Source organism: Peromyscus californicus, unplaced genomic scaffold (genome assembly GCF_007827085.1).
Source record: "Peromyscus californicus insignis strain IS unplaced genomic scaffold, ASM782708v3 Scaffold_8__1_contigs__length_139910024, whole genome shotgun sequence".
NCBI classification, from domain to species: domain Eukaryota; kingdom Metazoa; phylum Chordata; class Mammalia; order Rodentia; family Cricetidae; genus Peromyscus; species Peromyscus californicus.
In genome coordinates, this window is record NW_026294606.1 from 124,021,615 (window position 1) to 124,036,675 (window position 15,061).

General features: G+C 52.3%; 1 protein-coding gene across 5 annotated transcripts in view; it reads left to right on the plus strand.

The window, feature by feature from the left end:
• Znf423 (zinc finger protein 423) overlaps positions 1–14,301 on the plus strand; it is a 304,941-nt gene extending 290,640 nt beyond the window's left edge. For all 5 annotated transcript variants that reach the window (XM_052727722.1, XM_052727723.1, XM_052727726.1 and 2 more), the window contains one exon: positions 13,611–14,301. In XM_052727722.1, the coding sequence (XP_052583682.1) occupies positions 13,611–13,640 (30 nt within the window). In that variant the 3' untranslated portion in view covers positions 13,641–14,301. The remainder of the gene's footprint in view (positions 1–13,610) is intronic.
• Positions 14,302–15,061: the final 760 nt, after the last annotated feature.

Genomic DNA, 15,061 nt, shown 5'->3' on the forward strand with positions numbered 1-15,061 from the left:
TGAGGTCAGTTCTAGGGGTGAGGCCAGCACCAAGCGCATCCACTGGGGCATGAGATTCCAGCTGCTCCAGCAGCCCTGGGTGCGTAAGGACTTGTGACAGTCACAGAAGGGGAGTGGAAGAGTAGTTGGAGCCTGTGGCCAGCTCCGCTTAGATGTCCTCTGGGCCCCAGGGTTTGGTCTAGCTGAACAATGAACCATGATGAGGCCCATGTGGGGACTGGGAGCCTCCCCAGAGGCTCAGCTTTGAGCAGAGATGGCATTCAGAATGGGTCTTGGGCTGCCTGTTGGAGCCTGCCATTCATGTCCTGGGGCTGGGGCCAACCAACTTTCTGGGGGCACCATGCCATCGTGACAGATGGGCATGGGGGACTGCCAGGAGCCGTGAGTCTGGGACCATTGTATGCTTTGAGCCTAGCCCCTCGCCGGCGCCGTTTTAGGCAGGACCAAATGCCTTCAGTTTCTTAGTAACAGTGACAATACCGGTGACAGTGGGTGACATGTCGCTTCAGTGCTCACAGAGAGTTGCACACTACAAAGCTTTACCCCACGTGGACAGAGACAGGGTATTTAGTATACAGGAAGGACATGGGCAGGGCGCGGTTGTGAGGCTCTGCAGCTTTTGGTCATTGGGACCTGGGGCATATGACCCCTCTTAGATGGGACATCACCTTTGCACAAGAGGCCTCTGAGCCCCAGATCCCAGGAGGACATGGTAAAGGGGACAGTATTGGGGGCAGAAGTGGCAGTTGGCATTACCGTCTCACTTCCACTCTGTTGAGATAGGCCGCTGCTATGTAGCCAAGGGACACTTCCAGCACTTATCCTCCTGCCTTGGCCTCCTGAGTGCTGGGCTCACTACTTTTGATAGGTCATATTCAGGGACACCAGGGAGTTGATGTCATGTCCCACAGCTTGTTGGTGGCAGAGTTGAGCTTGCAGTCCTGGTGGTATGGAGCAAGAAATAGTAAGACTATCAGGAACACCCCGAGTCAAGCTTAGTGGGAAGCCTCACTCGCCTCCCTCAACCAGCGCAGCCAGTACGGTCTTTTTATACCTTTTACAGGTGGAAGGCTGAGACGTGGGTGGTCAGCGGTGGAGACAGAAACCTAGGCAGCCTGGCTCCTGGGCTGGTGTCCGTTGCTCCAGGCCCCTGGATAGGCTTCCGTGTGCTCGGACCACTTCTGCTCAACAACCTCTTCTTGGGAGTGTGGCTGGCCACTTCCTGCTAGGAGGCTGGGCTCTGATATGGCAGGGGCCCTGGTCCCCACCGGCAGAGTCTGCCGGAGACCAGGGTGGCTCCTGGTGGAAGCCTAGATTGTACTCTTTGGTGCAGCAGGAACAATTACTAATGACATTTAGAAAGAAATTAATGATGAGAAATGCAAGTTGGCATTTCAGTAGCAGCAGTCAGCAGCCCTGTGAACACTCGACGGAGCGGAGGGCGGGAGCGGGGGGGGCGAGAAATTAATTTTGCTGTGTCAATAGTGAGCCGGCTGTACTCACTCTGCCACTGAAGTTTACACAGAATCAGGCGGGCTGGCCAGGGTTGGTCCAGGCCTGTGCTGGGTGACAGTTTCCTTTTGATGTGGCCTTCAGGTGGCACCCGGGGACAACAGGATGAGGGTACGGCAAGAGACAAGTGCCACCTCTGGCCAGCTGCAAGACTGAGGGAAAACCTCAGTTTCTTCATCAGAAAAACGGAGATGTCGGAAAAGTGACATTGATGTGTGAAGAGCAGTTTCTGACACATAGCAGGGACTCATGTATGGTAGCCAGTACACGGGCATGTTCAAGGATGTGGAGCTGATCATATTTGGGGTCGTTGTGATAAATCTTGGGTCATTCTATTCTCAGAACAGGTAAAACACAATATTGGTGGGACTATGGTGCGGGGAGAGGAGGAAAGAAGGGGCCAAGTTGATCTGGGACAGGATGTGGGGTTCCTAGTGGGGTAGGGGAACATGCCTTATCCAGAAAACCCCCCTCCAGTCTCCATTCACATAGAAGCGAGGGGTCACATATGGAGATGTCACTGTGACCATAACAGCAAATGCCTTACAGAGCAGAAGGTAAACCTCCTGGCCCAGAGGTTGTTGAAAGTAAATAATTATTTCTGTCTTTCAAAACAGGAAGGTTTCCCATAATTATTATCCCAGTGTTTATCAGGTGCCAGACATTGTCCTTAGCCCTTTTGAACATTAAAAGTCCTTATGACGTCTCTCTTAAGAGGAGGAAACCAAGACACACAGAGGTTGATACATTCCCCGAGGCCACAGAGCTGATCAGCGCTAGACCCAGGCCGCCATCCAAGACCCTATTTTCTTTACCATGCCACAAAAGCTGGGTTTCTTGGCTGTATATTCATATCTGGTTTTACAAATGTTACAGTCCTCCCTGGCAACAAACAGTCAGTGGCCTCGTCTGACGCAGGGCATTCTGTGTGCTGTTGCAGCTTTTGTGTGTATTTCCTCCTCTAAGACCTGAAGTAGCTACAGTTAGCCCCGCCCCCTTCAGATGTGTGAATGCAGACTTAACAGACATGACGTCTTCCTAGAGCCTAGGGTCGTAGAAGTAGTAAGTGACCAAAGCCAGGTTTGAACTCCAAAACTGACTATTTTTTGACCAGCCCACCCACCTCCAACCTGTTTATTTATCCAGACACTCTCTTGCTCTCACCAGCCAGGCTCTCGCAGCCCACCCTCCTACCCACCCACCTACTATCTACCTATTGAGGTATATATGTACCGATATTGAGGTATATATGTTAACTTTTACTTATGATTTATTTTTAATTATGTAGTGTGTGTCTGTGTCTCAGTGTGGGTATGGGCACAAGTGCAGGTACCCAAAGCTAGAGGGGTCAGAGTCCTCTGGAGCTGATGTTATAGGTGGTTAGGACCTGCCAAGCAACAGTGCTGGGAACTGAACCTGGGTCCTCTGCAAGAGCAGTAAGCACTCTTTACGACAGAGCCATCTCTCCAGCCCCCATGTATACGGCTTTTAGAGTGTCTTCCTTTTATGTTCTTTTTCTAAAAAATAAAAGATTCGGTTCTTTTGATTTTATGTGAATATTTTTTTTTTCTCCATGTGTTGTGCATTCAGTGACAGAGGAGGCCAGAAGAGGGTATCAGATCCCCTGGATAGTTAGATTGTTGTGAGCTGCCATGTGGGTGCTGGGAACTGAACCTAGCTAGGTCTCCTGCAAGACCAGCAAATGCTCTTAACCACTGAACCATCTCTCCAGCGCCCCCTTCCCACTCACATGCTCTTAATTTCACACTCCACTATAAAACTGCCTGCATGGGTGCACACATACTGCTTTAGTTCACTGAGTGGGATGGAGTCGATAGACCTGGAGTGCACATGATTGTATGTTTGCCTCATGGAACCAGTGGGTTCTGCTGTGTAGAAGGGAATCATCGGGCAGACCCCCACTTGGTGTCGGTAGGGCAGGTATGTGGGCGGAGACACTGCAACCATGGCTTGGTTGCCAGCTGACCCATAATCTGTGGGAGCAACATCCCAGAAGTGGGGAAATCACCCTGTGCCCTTCAATTTGTGGTATGTGACTCCTTCGGGACTGGCAAGGGTACACACCTACGTGTTTCGTGAGGACCGTGGCGATCATTAGCTGTAATGGGTCTCAGCTGCAGTGTGGATCAGTGGTGCATGCCACAATTCATCACAGTAAATTAGGTCCATCTTTGAGACTTCTGCCCCTGCAGCCTGGGGGGCTGTGGGCAAGGGGCAGAGCCGTGTGGTCGCCAGCAGCCATTTGTGGGTGCTGGGCATGACGTTTTGAGGGGCAGCCACCCCAGAATATCTGCTGGAACAGCTCTTTGTTGGCAGGGATAATTTTCCAGAAAATTGGAAGATGCAGTAAAGTCTTCTTTTTAGCGGGAATTTGGAAGAAAGTAGAAACAGAGCTGGATCAAAGTTTTCATGTATCATTTACAAAACCTAAAAGCACCAGTGTGGTTCAGGGACCTGAACATACGTGTTCAGTATAATTAGTGACCGTGTGACCTAGATTTTCCAGGACAGCCCTAATTTTCAGGTCTTACATCCCACTACTGGCTAGTTGCCCTGGATTTTGGTTTGTGAGGAAGGATGATTCTGTGTGGACAGAGTAAAAATCTGCCAGGAGTGGGAAATGAGCCAAGAGGAAACGCCCCCCCCCCACACACACACACCAGGTTGTTCCCACGTTTTTTAAAGTGGGTGGGCTGTATGCTTGTCTCCTGCTTCCTCTCCTCTGCCGGGGAAAATGCAGACACCTCCTTCAGCAGCAGGCCCTTGTCCCCGGGAACAGGATTTTTATCAGTGGGCCTTGGGTATCTGCCCTGTCTGGGTTCTGTGGCTGGGATGGCCTGGTTCCGAGAGCCACACCACTGCTATAATGGTCAGTTCTGTTGTTGTGGAGGAAGCCTTCGGCAGCGTGGACATGGACATTCCTTGCCGGCAATGCCGGCAACTGCTGGCAGGTGGCATGGTGTCCTTGGATGCTGCAGCTCCAGTCCACCAGCCTAGGGTGCCACAGGCTACCGCAGCCCGCGCGTCCTCTGAGGCAAAGAGAGGAGATGGCCACATGGGAATGGTCCTGAGTCTCTGTCCTGGGTGTAGAATACACACCTGTTTCTTGCTTGACTCTGCTTGGTTTTCAGTTGTGGTAAATTCATGTAACATGAAGCTCCCTTCTTCCCCATTCTGGTGTACAGCTCAGAGGCATTGAGATGCACACACTACCATGCAAACCTCACCCCCAGAACTCTTTCAGCTCCCCAGCCTGAAGCTGCCCCGACAGCTGTCACATGCTGTTCTGTGAGCTGGGCTAACTCAGTACCCCAAACAAGAAGATTCCAGCAGTATGCATCTTTCTGTGACTAGCTTATTTCGCCTAATGTAATATCCCCAAGGATCATGGCCACTTTTAAGACAACTGTCCAGCATGCTCTGGATGGGGGAGCAGGGGTTGCTGCTTTCCTGTGTTAGCTGCCATCCCTCTGCTACGTAGCTTGTAGGCTGACCTCTCAACAGCATTAGAGGCAGCACCAAGCAGGGCCAGTGAGCAGCTGAAACCATCCCTAACTCCTGGAGCTTGCCATGCCAAGTTCCACGACCCTACAAAGCACTGGGGCCATCTGCCATGGAAGAGCATTGCCCCAAACGGCCCTGCCTTAGGAGTCCTGGCCCAGTTAGTATGCTGGAAGACTCCAGAGGCCTCAGGTCAGACTCAGCTGAGGCATGTGGCTGGTCTGCATCATGCTGCTTTCAACACAGAGGAAGCTTAGAGTTTCAAAAACCCCATTTCCAATTTTCTGACAAAGCCTGCAGTTGTGGCCTTACTGGCCCACGTGTCCCCATGGTGGCCTTGCCTGGAGCTGAGCTATGCATCTTTCCTACCAAGCTGGAGCTCTTGAGGCTGACACAGATCCACTGGCCCCATTGCTTTACACTGCCTTGGGCCCCACTTTGCACCACACACCTGGTGTTGGAGGCCTCCTGCAGAGCCCAGTCAACATGGCTGGGGCAGATCTTCTTCAGTCTTTTCCCTTCCTCCCTCCCTCCCTCCCTCTCTCCTTCCCTCCCTTCTTCCTTCCTTCCTTTCTTCCTTCCTTCCCTCCCTCCCTCCCTCCCTCTCTCTCTCCTTCCCTCCCTCCCTCCCTCCCTCCCTCCTTCCTTCCTCCCTTCCTTCCTTTCTTTTTTTGAGACAGGGTTTCTCTGTGTAGCTTTGTGCCTTTCCTGGCTCTCACTCTGTAGACCAGGCTGGCCTTGAACTCACAGAGATCCACCTGCCTCTGCCTCCCGAGTGCTGGGATTAAAGATGTGTGCCACCACTGCCTGGTTCCCTTTTCTTTACTGACATAAGCACTTCCAAATTTAATGCTCCTAGCTACCTCTGGGTTACTTTGGCTATGTCTTTGTACCCCATGTATGTGTATGCCCCATGGCACGTGTACACTTTGACTCCTATTAGTGGTCTGGTCTGAGGAGCCTCCGGCTTGCTCTTAATCCTCACATCTCCTGCATGGTCTATTATTCCTGATTAGGTCTCCCATTAACTTACAAGGTATATCATTCCTGTTTTGGTCTCAAACTCTTCATGGCACAATTAGTGGCAGGTCTGACCTGAGGAGCCCCTGGCTTGCTCTTGGTCCCCACATCTTTTCATGACGTAGCACTGTTCCTAGCTCGACTTTGTAATAGACAGGCTTGCCCCATGCCTGCCTGGAGGGATCAGCTTTTAGGGATCTGACTTAGGCCCTTTGAAGGAAGGGATCCAAGGCCCAATTCATATTTGAGAGCCATCTTGTAGGGTCAAAGCAGGCTGGTGTGCAGAGTGAGTGTGCTAGTTTGGTAGTCTGCTTAAGAGGGCCTGGTGTCCACACGAGTGAATCTGCTAGGCAAAGGCCCATCTTCGGAGAAACAGTTGCTAAGTTTCCTCAGGACTTGGGTCAAGTGTGCTCCCTATTGCCTCACAGGGACAGATCTGTAAGCAGTCCTGGGACTCTCTCTCTCTCTCTCTCTCTCTCTCTCTCTCTCTCTCTCTCTCTCTCTCTCTCACACACACACACACACACACACACACACACACACACACACTCACACCCTGCTTGTGACAGCAGCCAGAAAACTACTGTTTTTTCTTGCATGGCTGCCAGAGTCTTGCCCTCCACACCAAACACACAGACCAACTGGTCCCATTCACTTGTGAGGTGCATCCCCCCCGAGGCTGAGGACCCCTGAACAAGTAATATTGGTCTTCATTTTAGGAGTGACTCTGAGGGGGCTCCCTAATAATTTGTTCTCAAGTGGGCTCACTTGTAAAGTGTGGGGACATGTTGCCTGCGCCTGGAGAGTCTGTTGGACACTGTATTTTCATATATATATTTCATATATATTTCTTCCATCTTTTCATGGAAGGAAAAGCAGTTGTCACATATGGAACTGGTGATGGAGCCTGCCACCTGCCTTAGTCTTTTGTGTCCTGGGGACAGGCGAGGGATTGGAGGAGGAGGGAGTATACAGGAACTAAAGCTTGGTCAGTCTCTGGGAGAATCTACTAGCCAAGGGAGTCTTGATCAGAGGCCTTCCTCCTGTCCTCAAGGTATTTCTTGGATCCCTGAATCTGCTCTTGCTCTTGGATGTCCTCCAAAGCTACACCTTGTTCCCTGAAAGCTGAGCTCTTAACTCCAGGCTGGGAGGTCCCCATGCCTGCCACAGGCTTCCCAACCCTCCCCGCTAAGCTTAGTTTTGCAGCTCACTTGTGGCTGCTCTGGAGTGGCAGATGCCAGGCTCCTCCTTGCTGCTGGCTGGGCAGCAGGGACAAGCAAGTGTCACATGTGTCCCTCTGTATGGAGGGTCTCCAACTCTCCTTCTACCTTATAGGTCACTCTTGGGCTTTATCCAAGGCCATTGGGACATTAGCCTCTCTCAGATGCCAAAGGTGGATGTCACTTGCACAGTGGCAAACCTCTCTGTCCTGAGGGTAAATGGGTGGCAAGGGGCTGCTGGTGAAAGTAGGGTACAAGTATGTCAAGGCCTGTCCCGCTCCCCAGGGAGCAGCGCGTCACTGGCAGGCATTTATAGGGAGCCCCAGCCATCACTCACTCCTAATTTTAATGACGTGCATTAGCTAAATTGTGTTGTGAGTATTCATTCGGCGCTGTTTATGGGGCGCTCTCGAGTGTGCGCACCGTTTGTCAGAAGTGCAAACTAGCGAACATACGAGCCTTTAAGACAGGCCATCTGTTCGTCTTAGACCCTTGGACGATTGTCAAGCACTGCTAAAAATAAGTGCTCACAAGCCGAGAGGGGCTGCCCAGGTGATTCACAACAGAGAGGGGAGCGGAGCTGCCTACGTCTGCACCCTCCCCAAAGGGAAGGGCAAGTGACAGTGTGTGCTGGGGAGGCCCTGACAGGAAGCAGAGGGAGATGGAGAGTCTCTGCTGAGACACCTTTCGGGTGGAGGCGTGAGCTTTCTCTCTGTCTGCGCCGTGTAACTCCACAGCTCAAATACTTTCGATAGCTCCCAGTGGCCCAGATTTAAGGGCAAGCTGCCTCGTCTGGCATCACGGAGCCTCATCAATAAGGCCCCTGCCTTCCTTTGGAGGCTTGTCTCCATAGCACATACCCTGTGCTTCTGCCAAGCTGAATTATTCATTGTTCCCCCAGCATATGCCGCACTTTTCACGTTTCACAGGCAGAGCAGGGCCGTGGCAGAGGGCGGTATGCAGACACTTTGTGGGTGCACATCCTACACTGGCATTGTCAACCCCGGGACCCGGAGCACCCTGCGCCTCATGCCCCACACAGCAGGGACAAAGGTGGCACTTGGTTCACGGGGCTGCTGAGGACTCTGATGATACTCAAGTGTGTGGTGTCTGACCAGCTGAGCCAGACAGTGAGTCCCAGTCATGTGAGTTACAGTCTTTATCAGTGTTACTCACACCTACAAGATGCTTGGGTGGTTCATCCTGCTTGGCATGGTGCTCCTTCATTTCTGTCTCTGTCTCTGTCTCTCTCTGTCTGTCTGTCTGTCTCTCTCTCTCTCACACACACACACTTACACACACCTACACACACGTCCTAGTGCAAACCCTAGCTCAAACTGTCCTTCAAGGGCAGCTGGAAGGCTTCTCCTGAGTGAGTCCCCATCAGAAGCCCTGTCTCCCTGCTGCTTTCCATGAAATTCTGCAGCTGGAAACTTGGCAGAGGCTGGCCTGTACCCCCCTCTCCTTCTCCCCTGTCCACTGCCCAAGGCCAAGCTCCTTGACTGTGAAATGGGCACGTAATGAATGGAGCCCTACAGCAGCCCTGCTCAGCCAAGCCGGGCTAAGGCATCTGTCTTTACTGAAAATGGAATCTTTCAGGCTAAGGCCCAACCCAGGCCTTGATCCCTGGTCTTGGGGAGAAGAGCCATTGTAAAACCAGGTCCACGAGGGCTTCTCATAGCTGCAGCCAGCCGGGGAGCGACATGGGGACAGGGTGAGGGAAAATAGCCTCTTCTGGACTGAGAGTCTGAGGAATATGAAGTGGCTTCGGGAAGAAGGTCCTGCAGGTGGGACAGGGAGAGTGTGGGCGGGGACATAATGGTCGGGGAGTCACGCAAGCTGGACAAAGAGAGTGCGTGGTGGGGTATTCTGAGTGGGGAAAAAGTGTGTCTCTGCACCAGCTCGGGTTGGGTCTTTAGGAATGAGTCCTTTCTTTCCTGCCTCCTTAGGGTCTTTGATATCTGTGAGTCTAGACTCCCCACCCAGCCAAGGCAGTATTCTCACAAGGGAAGAGGGAGGATGTCTCCATTTGTACATGCTCAGTGAACAGCCTGGGACCTCATAGACAAGGACTCAGTGAATGTCTGTGAGATGGATGGATAGATGGATGGATGCTGGTATGTATCTCTCCCTCTACCATAGCATCTCCTGGGGGCTCTCCTCCGTACCAGATCACCCTTTCTGCTGCAGAAAGGGGAAGGCAAGTATCCAGCCAGGTCTGATGATGAGGGACCAGTGGCACCTGATGTCCTGAGGGCAGAGCCATGCAAGGCGTTCCTGAGGACAGTCAGTTTCAGGGACATGGGTGGGGAGAACTCTGACATTGCCTTGTAGCCCCAGCTGTTAACAGTTCGGCGGGGGGGGGGGGGGTCTTAGCAGGGAGCAAACAGTCCTTCTGTCTCAGGCACTTGTCTGTAGGTAGATCCCATGAGCACCATCATTTCCTGAGTCATTCTGGCATCTCAGAAAGAGACAACTCACAAAGCTTGAGATCAAAGAACTTGCTCCAAGGTCACATGTCTGGCAGGTGACAACTAGCACTGAGCACAGTAGCCCTTTTTGGCCACTAAGGTACTTAACAGGTCTCTAAAGCTGCCTGCCTGTCTTGTGGTCACCTAGAAGGGTGGCTTGTGTCAATGGGACATTTGGGGAGAGCTAGGCAAGGTGCTAGGATTTGGTAGGTAGGTGACTGCCATCAGAGTAGCTGGCACATAAGTAGAGTGGCTTATTGGAACACCGAGAGTGGTCTACAGAACTGATAAGTCTCTTCAGCCCACATCTGGGCCTCCAGGACAGGAGGAGTCATGTTGTTTCATGTGACCAGGCAACCAATGTGCTGAAATACTTGTCTCCTCAAGCATGATGCTGGCAAGGCAGGCCAAGGAACAGAACCTGAAACCCAGACCTAGAGACGTGACCTGGGCCGCAGAGCAGCGGGTCCAGACCACAAAAATCATGGGCTGAGGCGGTGGGTGGAGCTCTGGCTCTGTGCCCAGAGTTGGACTGTATGACCTTCTAGCTGGCCTGCCCAGTCCCTGTGCTTTGGGGTGTAAGAACAGTCCCTCCACCCGGCTTCACACACAGCTCCCTGCTCCTGTGCCCAGCACATAGCCAACACAAACCCAGCAAGGAGTTAGTGGCTGTCCCCCAACAGAAGAGCAATAAGGATTCTGTGGGTGAAAGATCTACCACAAAAGGGATTCCCTTCAGCTAGGCCCAACCAGATGCTAGCAGTGTGCATCAGGAAGAGGCCTTGATTCAGGATATCACAGAAACCCCATCCGTGAGTGCAGGAGCGCTGCCCAGTGGATGGCGGCCAGCCGAGAGCCTTCACTGTGCCTCCGCTTTATTTCCCTCACCTGCTTCTCTGCCCCACACCTGTGTCTCCCTGGCAGGCAGTGAGGTCTGCGGGTGCCAGGCGTCCTGGCCAGGCTTGTCGCAGCCTTTGGCTGGCCCAGTGCCAGCCTTTATGGTTCTGGGAAGTGCTCAATGGTAAGATCGGACGTGTCTTTAAAAGACTGGTTAGGTTTTGTTTGTTTGTTTGTTTGTTTTTCTTCTCTAAAGAAACTCAATATAGCATAAGCATAACTAGAGAAAGAGACATGGAGTTAGGAGCATCTTGTAAGAGCCATGTGTTTGGGAGGAAGCCATTGGAAGCCTTGAAGGAGTCCATGCGCTGGGAAAAGAGCCACCATAGATGTGCCTTGTACATGTTTGGGGGGTGGTCTTAGTGATGGATCTTGGATACCCCTCTGCCCCTCCCAGAGACTGCCCTTGGATGAAGAACAGCTTCTCTAAAGTGTATACACACACACACACACACACACACACACACACACACTCGAGCTGTGACCTTGACCCTCTCCCAGGCTACTGTTGGATCGTTAATCCTGTGTATCACTCCTGTGTCAGACCCCTCTAGGAATGGGGCCAGCTGGAGTCTTCCCTGTCCTCACTGTTCCCAGCCCAGAGCAGAACGTCTAGCAGGTACTTAAGGACACAAGCTAAATGAACTCTGCTGCTAGTCACCTTCAGAGCACTGATTCTGACATTTCCTTCTGCTATGACATCCTGAGCTTCTGTTGGCATAGTAAAATGTTAGGAAGGTAGTTTTTATTCGTCTGCCTCAGAACTCTTTTGGAGGAAGTTCCTCTGTAAGTCTAAACTAAAAAGCACGTGCTATTGCTCCTGAAGGGAGAATGCTCTAAGAAGGGTTACTTATTTTCAGTTTCCCAGCCAGTGGTCCAAGGCAAGACTTTCCACCTCTAGGGAATTTCTTCTCCCAAAATGGAGGTGAGCAGCTCTCAAGGGCTCTCAAGCCTGGCTTCGGGCTGTCTTTGGCAACGGTTCACACACATGAGAACTCACAGCATGCTCTCTAGTCCACATTCACACCATTTCCACCCACGTGTTAGTTAGCACCCTAGACCTGTGTTAGCTCTGTTGTTCCCAGGTTGATGTGCTTACCACACTTCTACTAGGCATCGGGGAACCCAGCATGTGTCCAGTCCTGGGTCAGGTGCTCTTGTCCTGCCTGCGACTGGGGGCGGGGACGGGCAACCAGGCCTAAGTACAAGAAGTGCACAGACTCATGTGGATGCTGGGCAGGAGGTGTATTACGGGGACACACCTGGGCTGGTGACGCAGTGTGAACGTCCAGAGCACTGGAGGAAAGCCTGCTTCGGAGGACAGCTGGAGAAAGTGTTAAGGCAGCAGAGGTCCAGAGTTACAAAGAAGCCAGATCTGTGCAGAGGATGCCTTCAGTTCCACATGGTTGGCTGCTATCACAGGGCTGGAGGATGGGGTTCCTATGGAAACCACCTGGGGCCCATCTTCAGCTCCAACAATCTGCCTTGGACCTTGGACCATTTGAGGTTTGAGGTCATGCTGGTGATCTGGGCTTTAGTCTGCAGCAGGGTGCTGGAGCAAGCTGTGGATAATCAGTGGCCTGATATACCCACTGGGTGCGGATCACTAGATTCTAATGGCCTGGATCAGCCCCTTCTGGATCCTAGGCTGAAGCGGGCTGGTGTTTTGTCTATCTGACCGTCACTTTCCACATGGTGAGAATCGAAAGCAAAGCGCCTCTGTCGATATGTGGCCTGAGTACCTGCCTTGAGGACCTATCCTGTGGTCCCATCTCCATCCTAGGTTCTCAGACCTCTAGGAAAAAAAGCTGTGGTTGTCTTCTGGTCCTTCTGGAACTGAGACCTGGAGTCCAGGAGAAAGTCGCGGCGCCTCTCTTGCACCCCCTGGTGGTTAGTGGCAGAGATGCAGACCGCTGCTTTCAGCGGGCGACTGGTTGGCTGGGTCTCCTTATAGGGCTCCGAGGCTGGGAGGAATACCGAAAAGCCCTCAATGGGGATCGGCTGCAACCTTGCGTCTCTGTCCCTGGAGGATGTTACTTTCCATCTCCAGGTGTCTTGAGGTGGACCACCGCCTGAGACTGGGACGACAATAGTCTCTGAATTGGCTCTATCCGAAAAGAAATAAAAAGACCAGGTTTCAGAAGCCAAAATCCACCCCTAGCCCCAGGCTGCTGGTCGTGGTGGAAACAGACTCCACACTGCCCGCCCTGCCCGCCCCGCCGGGGCTGGCTGGAAGAAGGATGTGCTTGGGCTGTGGAGAGAGGAAAGCGTTTGGCCACAGGCTCCCACCTGGGCCCTGGCTTCCCAGGCCCAAGCGGCCGAAGCGCACCATCTCCCTCTCACGTGACCACACTGGCAGGGCCCTGGGAGCTCAGCTCCAGGCTCTTCCCAGGCCCCTCCCTGCTGGGTGACCTGTCCCCTGCCTGGGCCACGGGCGTCGCCCACCCACAGTCTTGGCGCGTCTGCGCTCACTCGGGTGCCTCTGGGCGGCCGCGCTGCTCTGCACATCTGCGGTTTCCTCCTGCGTGGCTCAGAACAGTGAGCAAGGGACCGAGATGTGATGCAGGGGGCAGCCTGCAGGCCGTCAGAGTTTCCTCCTCGCCATTGGAGGGAAAGGAAGGTGGTGCTCATTATTGCCACCTCCCCGGCTGTTCCGTCTGCCTCCACGTAGCCCACCCCCTAGGTACGACCCGAATGGTCTAAAATAAATAAATAAATAAATAAATAAATAAATGAAAACAGTTTACAGGGAACCCAGGTTGGCAGCAACAGGAACCGATCCCCAAGCTCGGGTCTACGTGGCGCCTTGGCAGCTGCGTCCCTCAAGCACTTTTTTGCTCTGGCATTCTGTTTGGTAATGATCGAGCCGCTTTCTGCAGCTCTCGGCGTCCATGCCCCGGGTGGGAGGGGACAGGCATGCTCGCCATTCTTTCGCCCTCATGCGTGTCTCCTTTCTTCGCCTTTGCAGAACCACACGATGAGCCAGCACGCACAGTGAGGGACCTCGCGACAGGACACCTCTCCGCAGAAGGCTTGCCGGAGACGCCGTGGGGAGGGCCATTTGAACATTACATCCAATCAAAGTGTCATTTGCAACCCAGATGTAAAACTCTAATGATTTGGCCATGAGGCGCTGCTATTATAAGCAGCTGGAAATGAATATTAATGGCAGAGATTAAAAGTATTCCATGCTCAGTGTTTTTTATTGTCCTGCTACAGCTAGTGTGCTTTTAGAGTTTTCGCCGCAGACTACATTTCTAGTGTTAGAGCAACCTGCTTTTGGAGGCTATTGTCCTTTGTTCCTTCATGTATTATATTGATAGTTTTTTAAAAAAGGATTAGTGTGATTTCTTTCTTTGCTTCTGTTTTTTTCTTTCTTGTTTTTCTTTCTCCCCCTTCGGTTAACTACTTTTTAATTGCAATTCTAGGTAATTGTGCATCGTGATGTGATTGCTTGGCTATTGTCTGAATATTTCCTTTTAATTTTTTAATTAAAGACTAATGCTTTGATTGGATTTGCCAGTTCACCGGACAGTGATTAAAACTCTGTAATGAATATAATCGGTTTCCGTGCAACTGGATGGTCTGCTTTTAAATGTGACTTGATCTGACCGCAGTAACTAGTTCAGCTCAATAAAGGGAATCCATGCGATCAGCAACATTGCCTGGTTCTCTCCTCTTCAACCCCAAGCCAAAGGGGCTGGCAGGAGGTGTGTCTCTGGGGAGTTCCCATGGGCTCACACCGACCCCTGGGGACTCCACACAATAGATTCACAGAAAGAAGTGCCATAGACTAACTCTTGAAGGCCAGATGAGCTGCAGGGGTCACTGAAAGAAAGAAATCAAGTACTATGCTCTTGTCATTTCTGGATCAGGAAACTGAGGCGCGGGGGCCATGGGGGCCATTTTTATGTCCCTGCTACATATCAATGACGAACTCTTATCCATTGCTGGGTTGGAGTCAGATAAGCTGGTGGTTAGCCCTCACGGTGCCAGGGCAGCAGAAACCACCTGGGTTCTACTTTGAGCCAAGGCATAGGATGTGAGGGAGGTAACAGCAGCTACCCAGCTGTGGACGGTCCAGGGCTGGTGACTTCAGGGTGGAACAAGGTGGGAATAGCAAGTTCCCAGCTGAGACCTGTGGCCGGGTCAGGACTAAAGCCAGACAAGGAAGTGCTCCAGTTGCAAAATTCCAGAAGACACTGTTCAAGGACTACCTGCACACACAAGCCCAGAGAAGGTGGTGTGATCCCCTAGTTTCTCACTGGCCTAGTGACCCAGGCCCTGCCGCTGCCTCAGGGCTCACCCCGAACACCAGCAAGCTTCCTGGACCCCTTCCCCTAGGCTCCCACACTCCTTCCCTACCAGAGATCGCAGAGCTTGCCTGACTCTCTCATCCAAGGCTGGACTCTGTGCAGG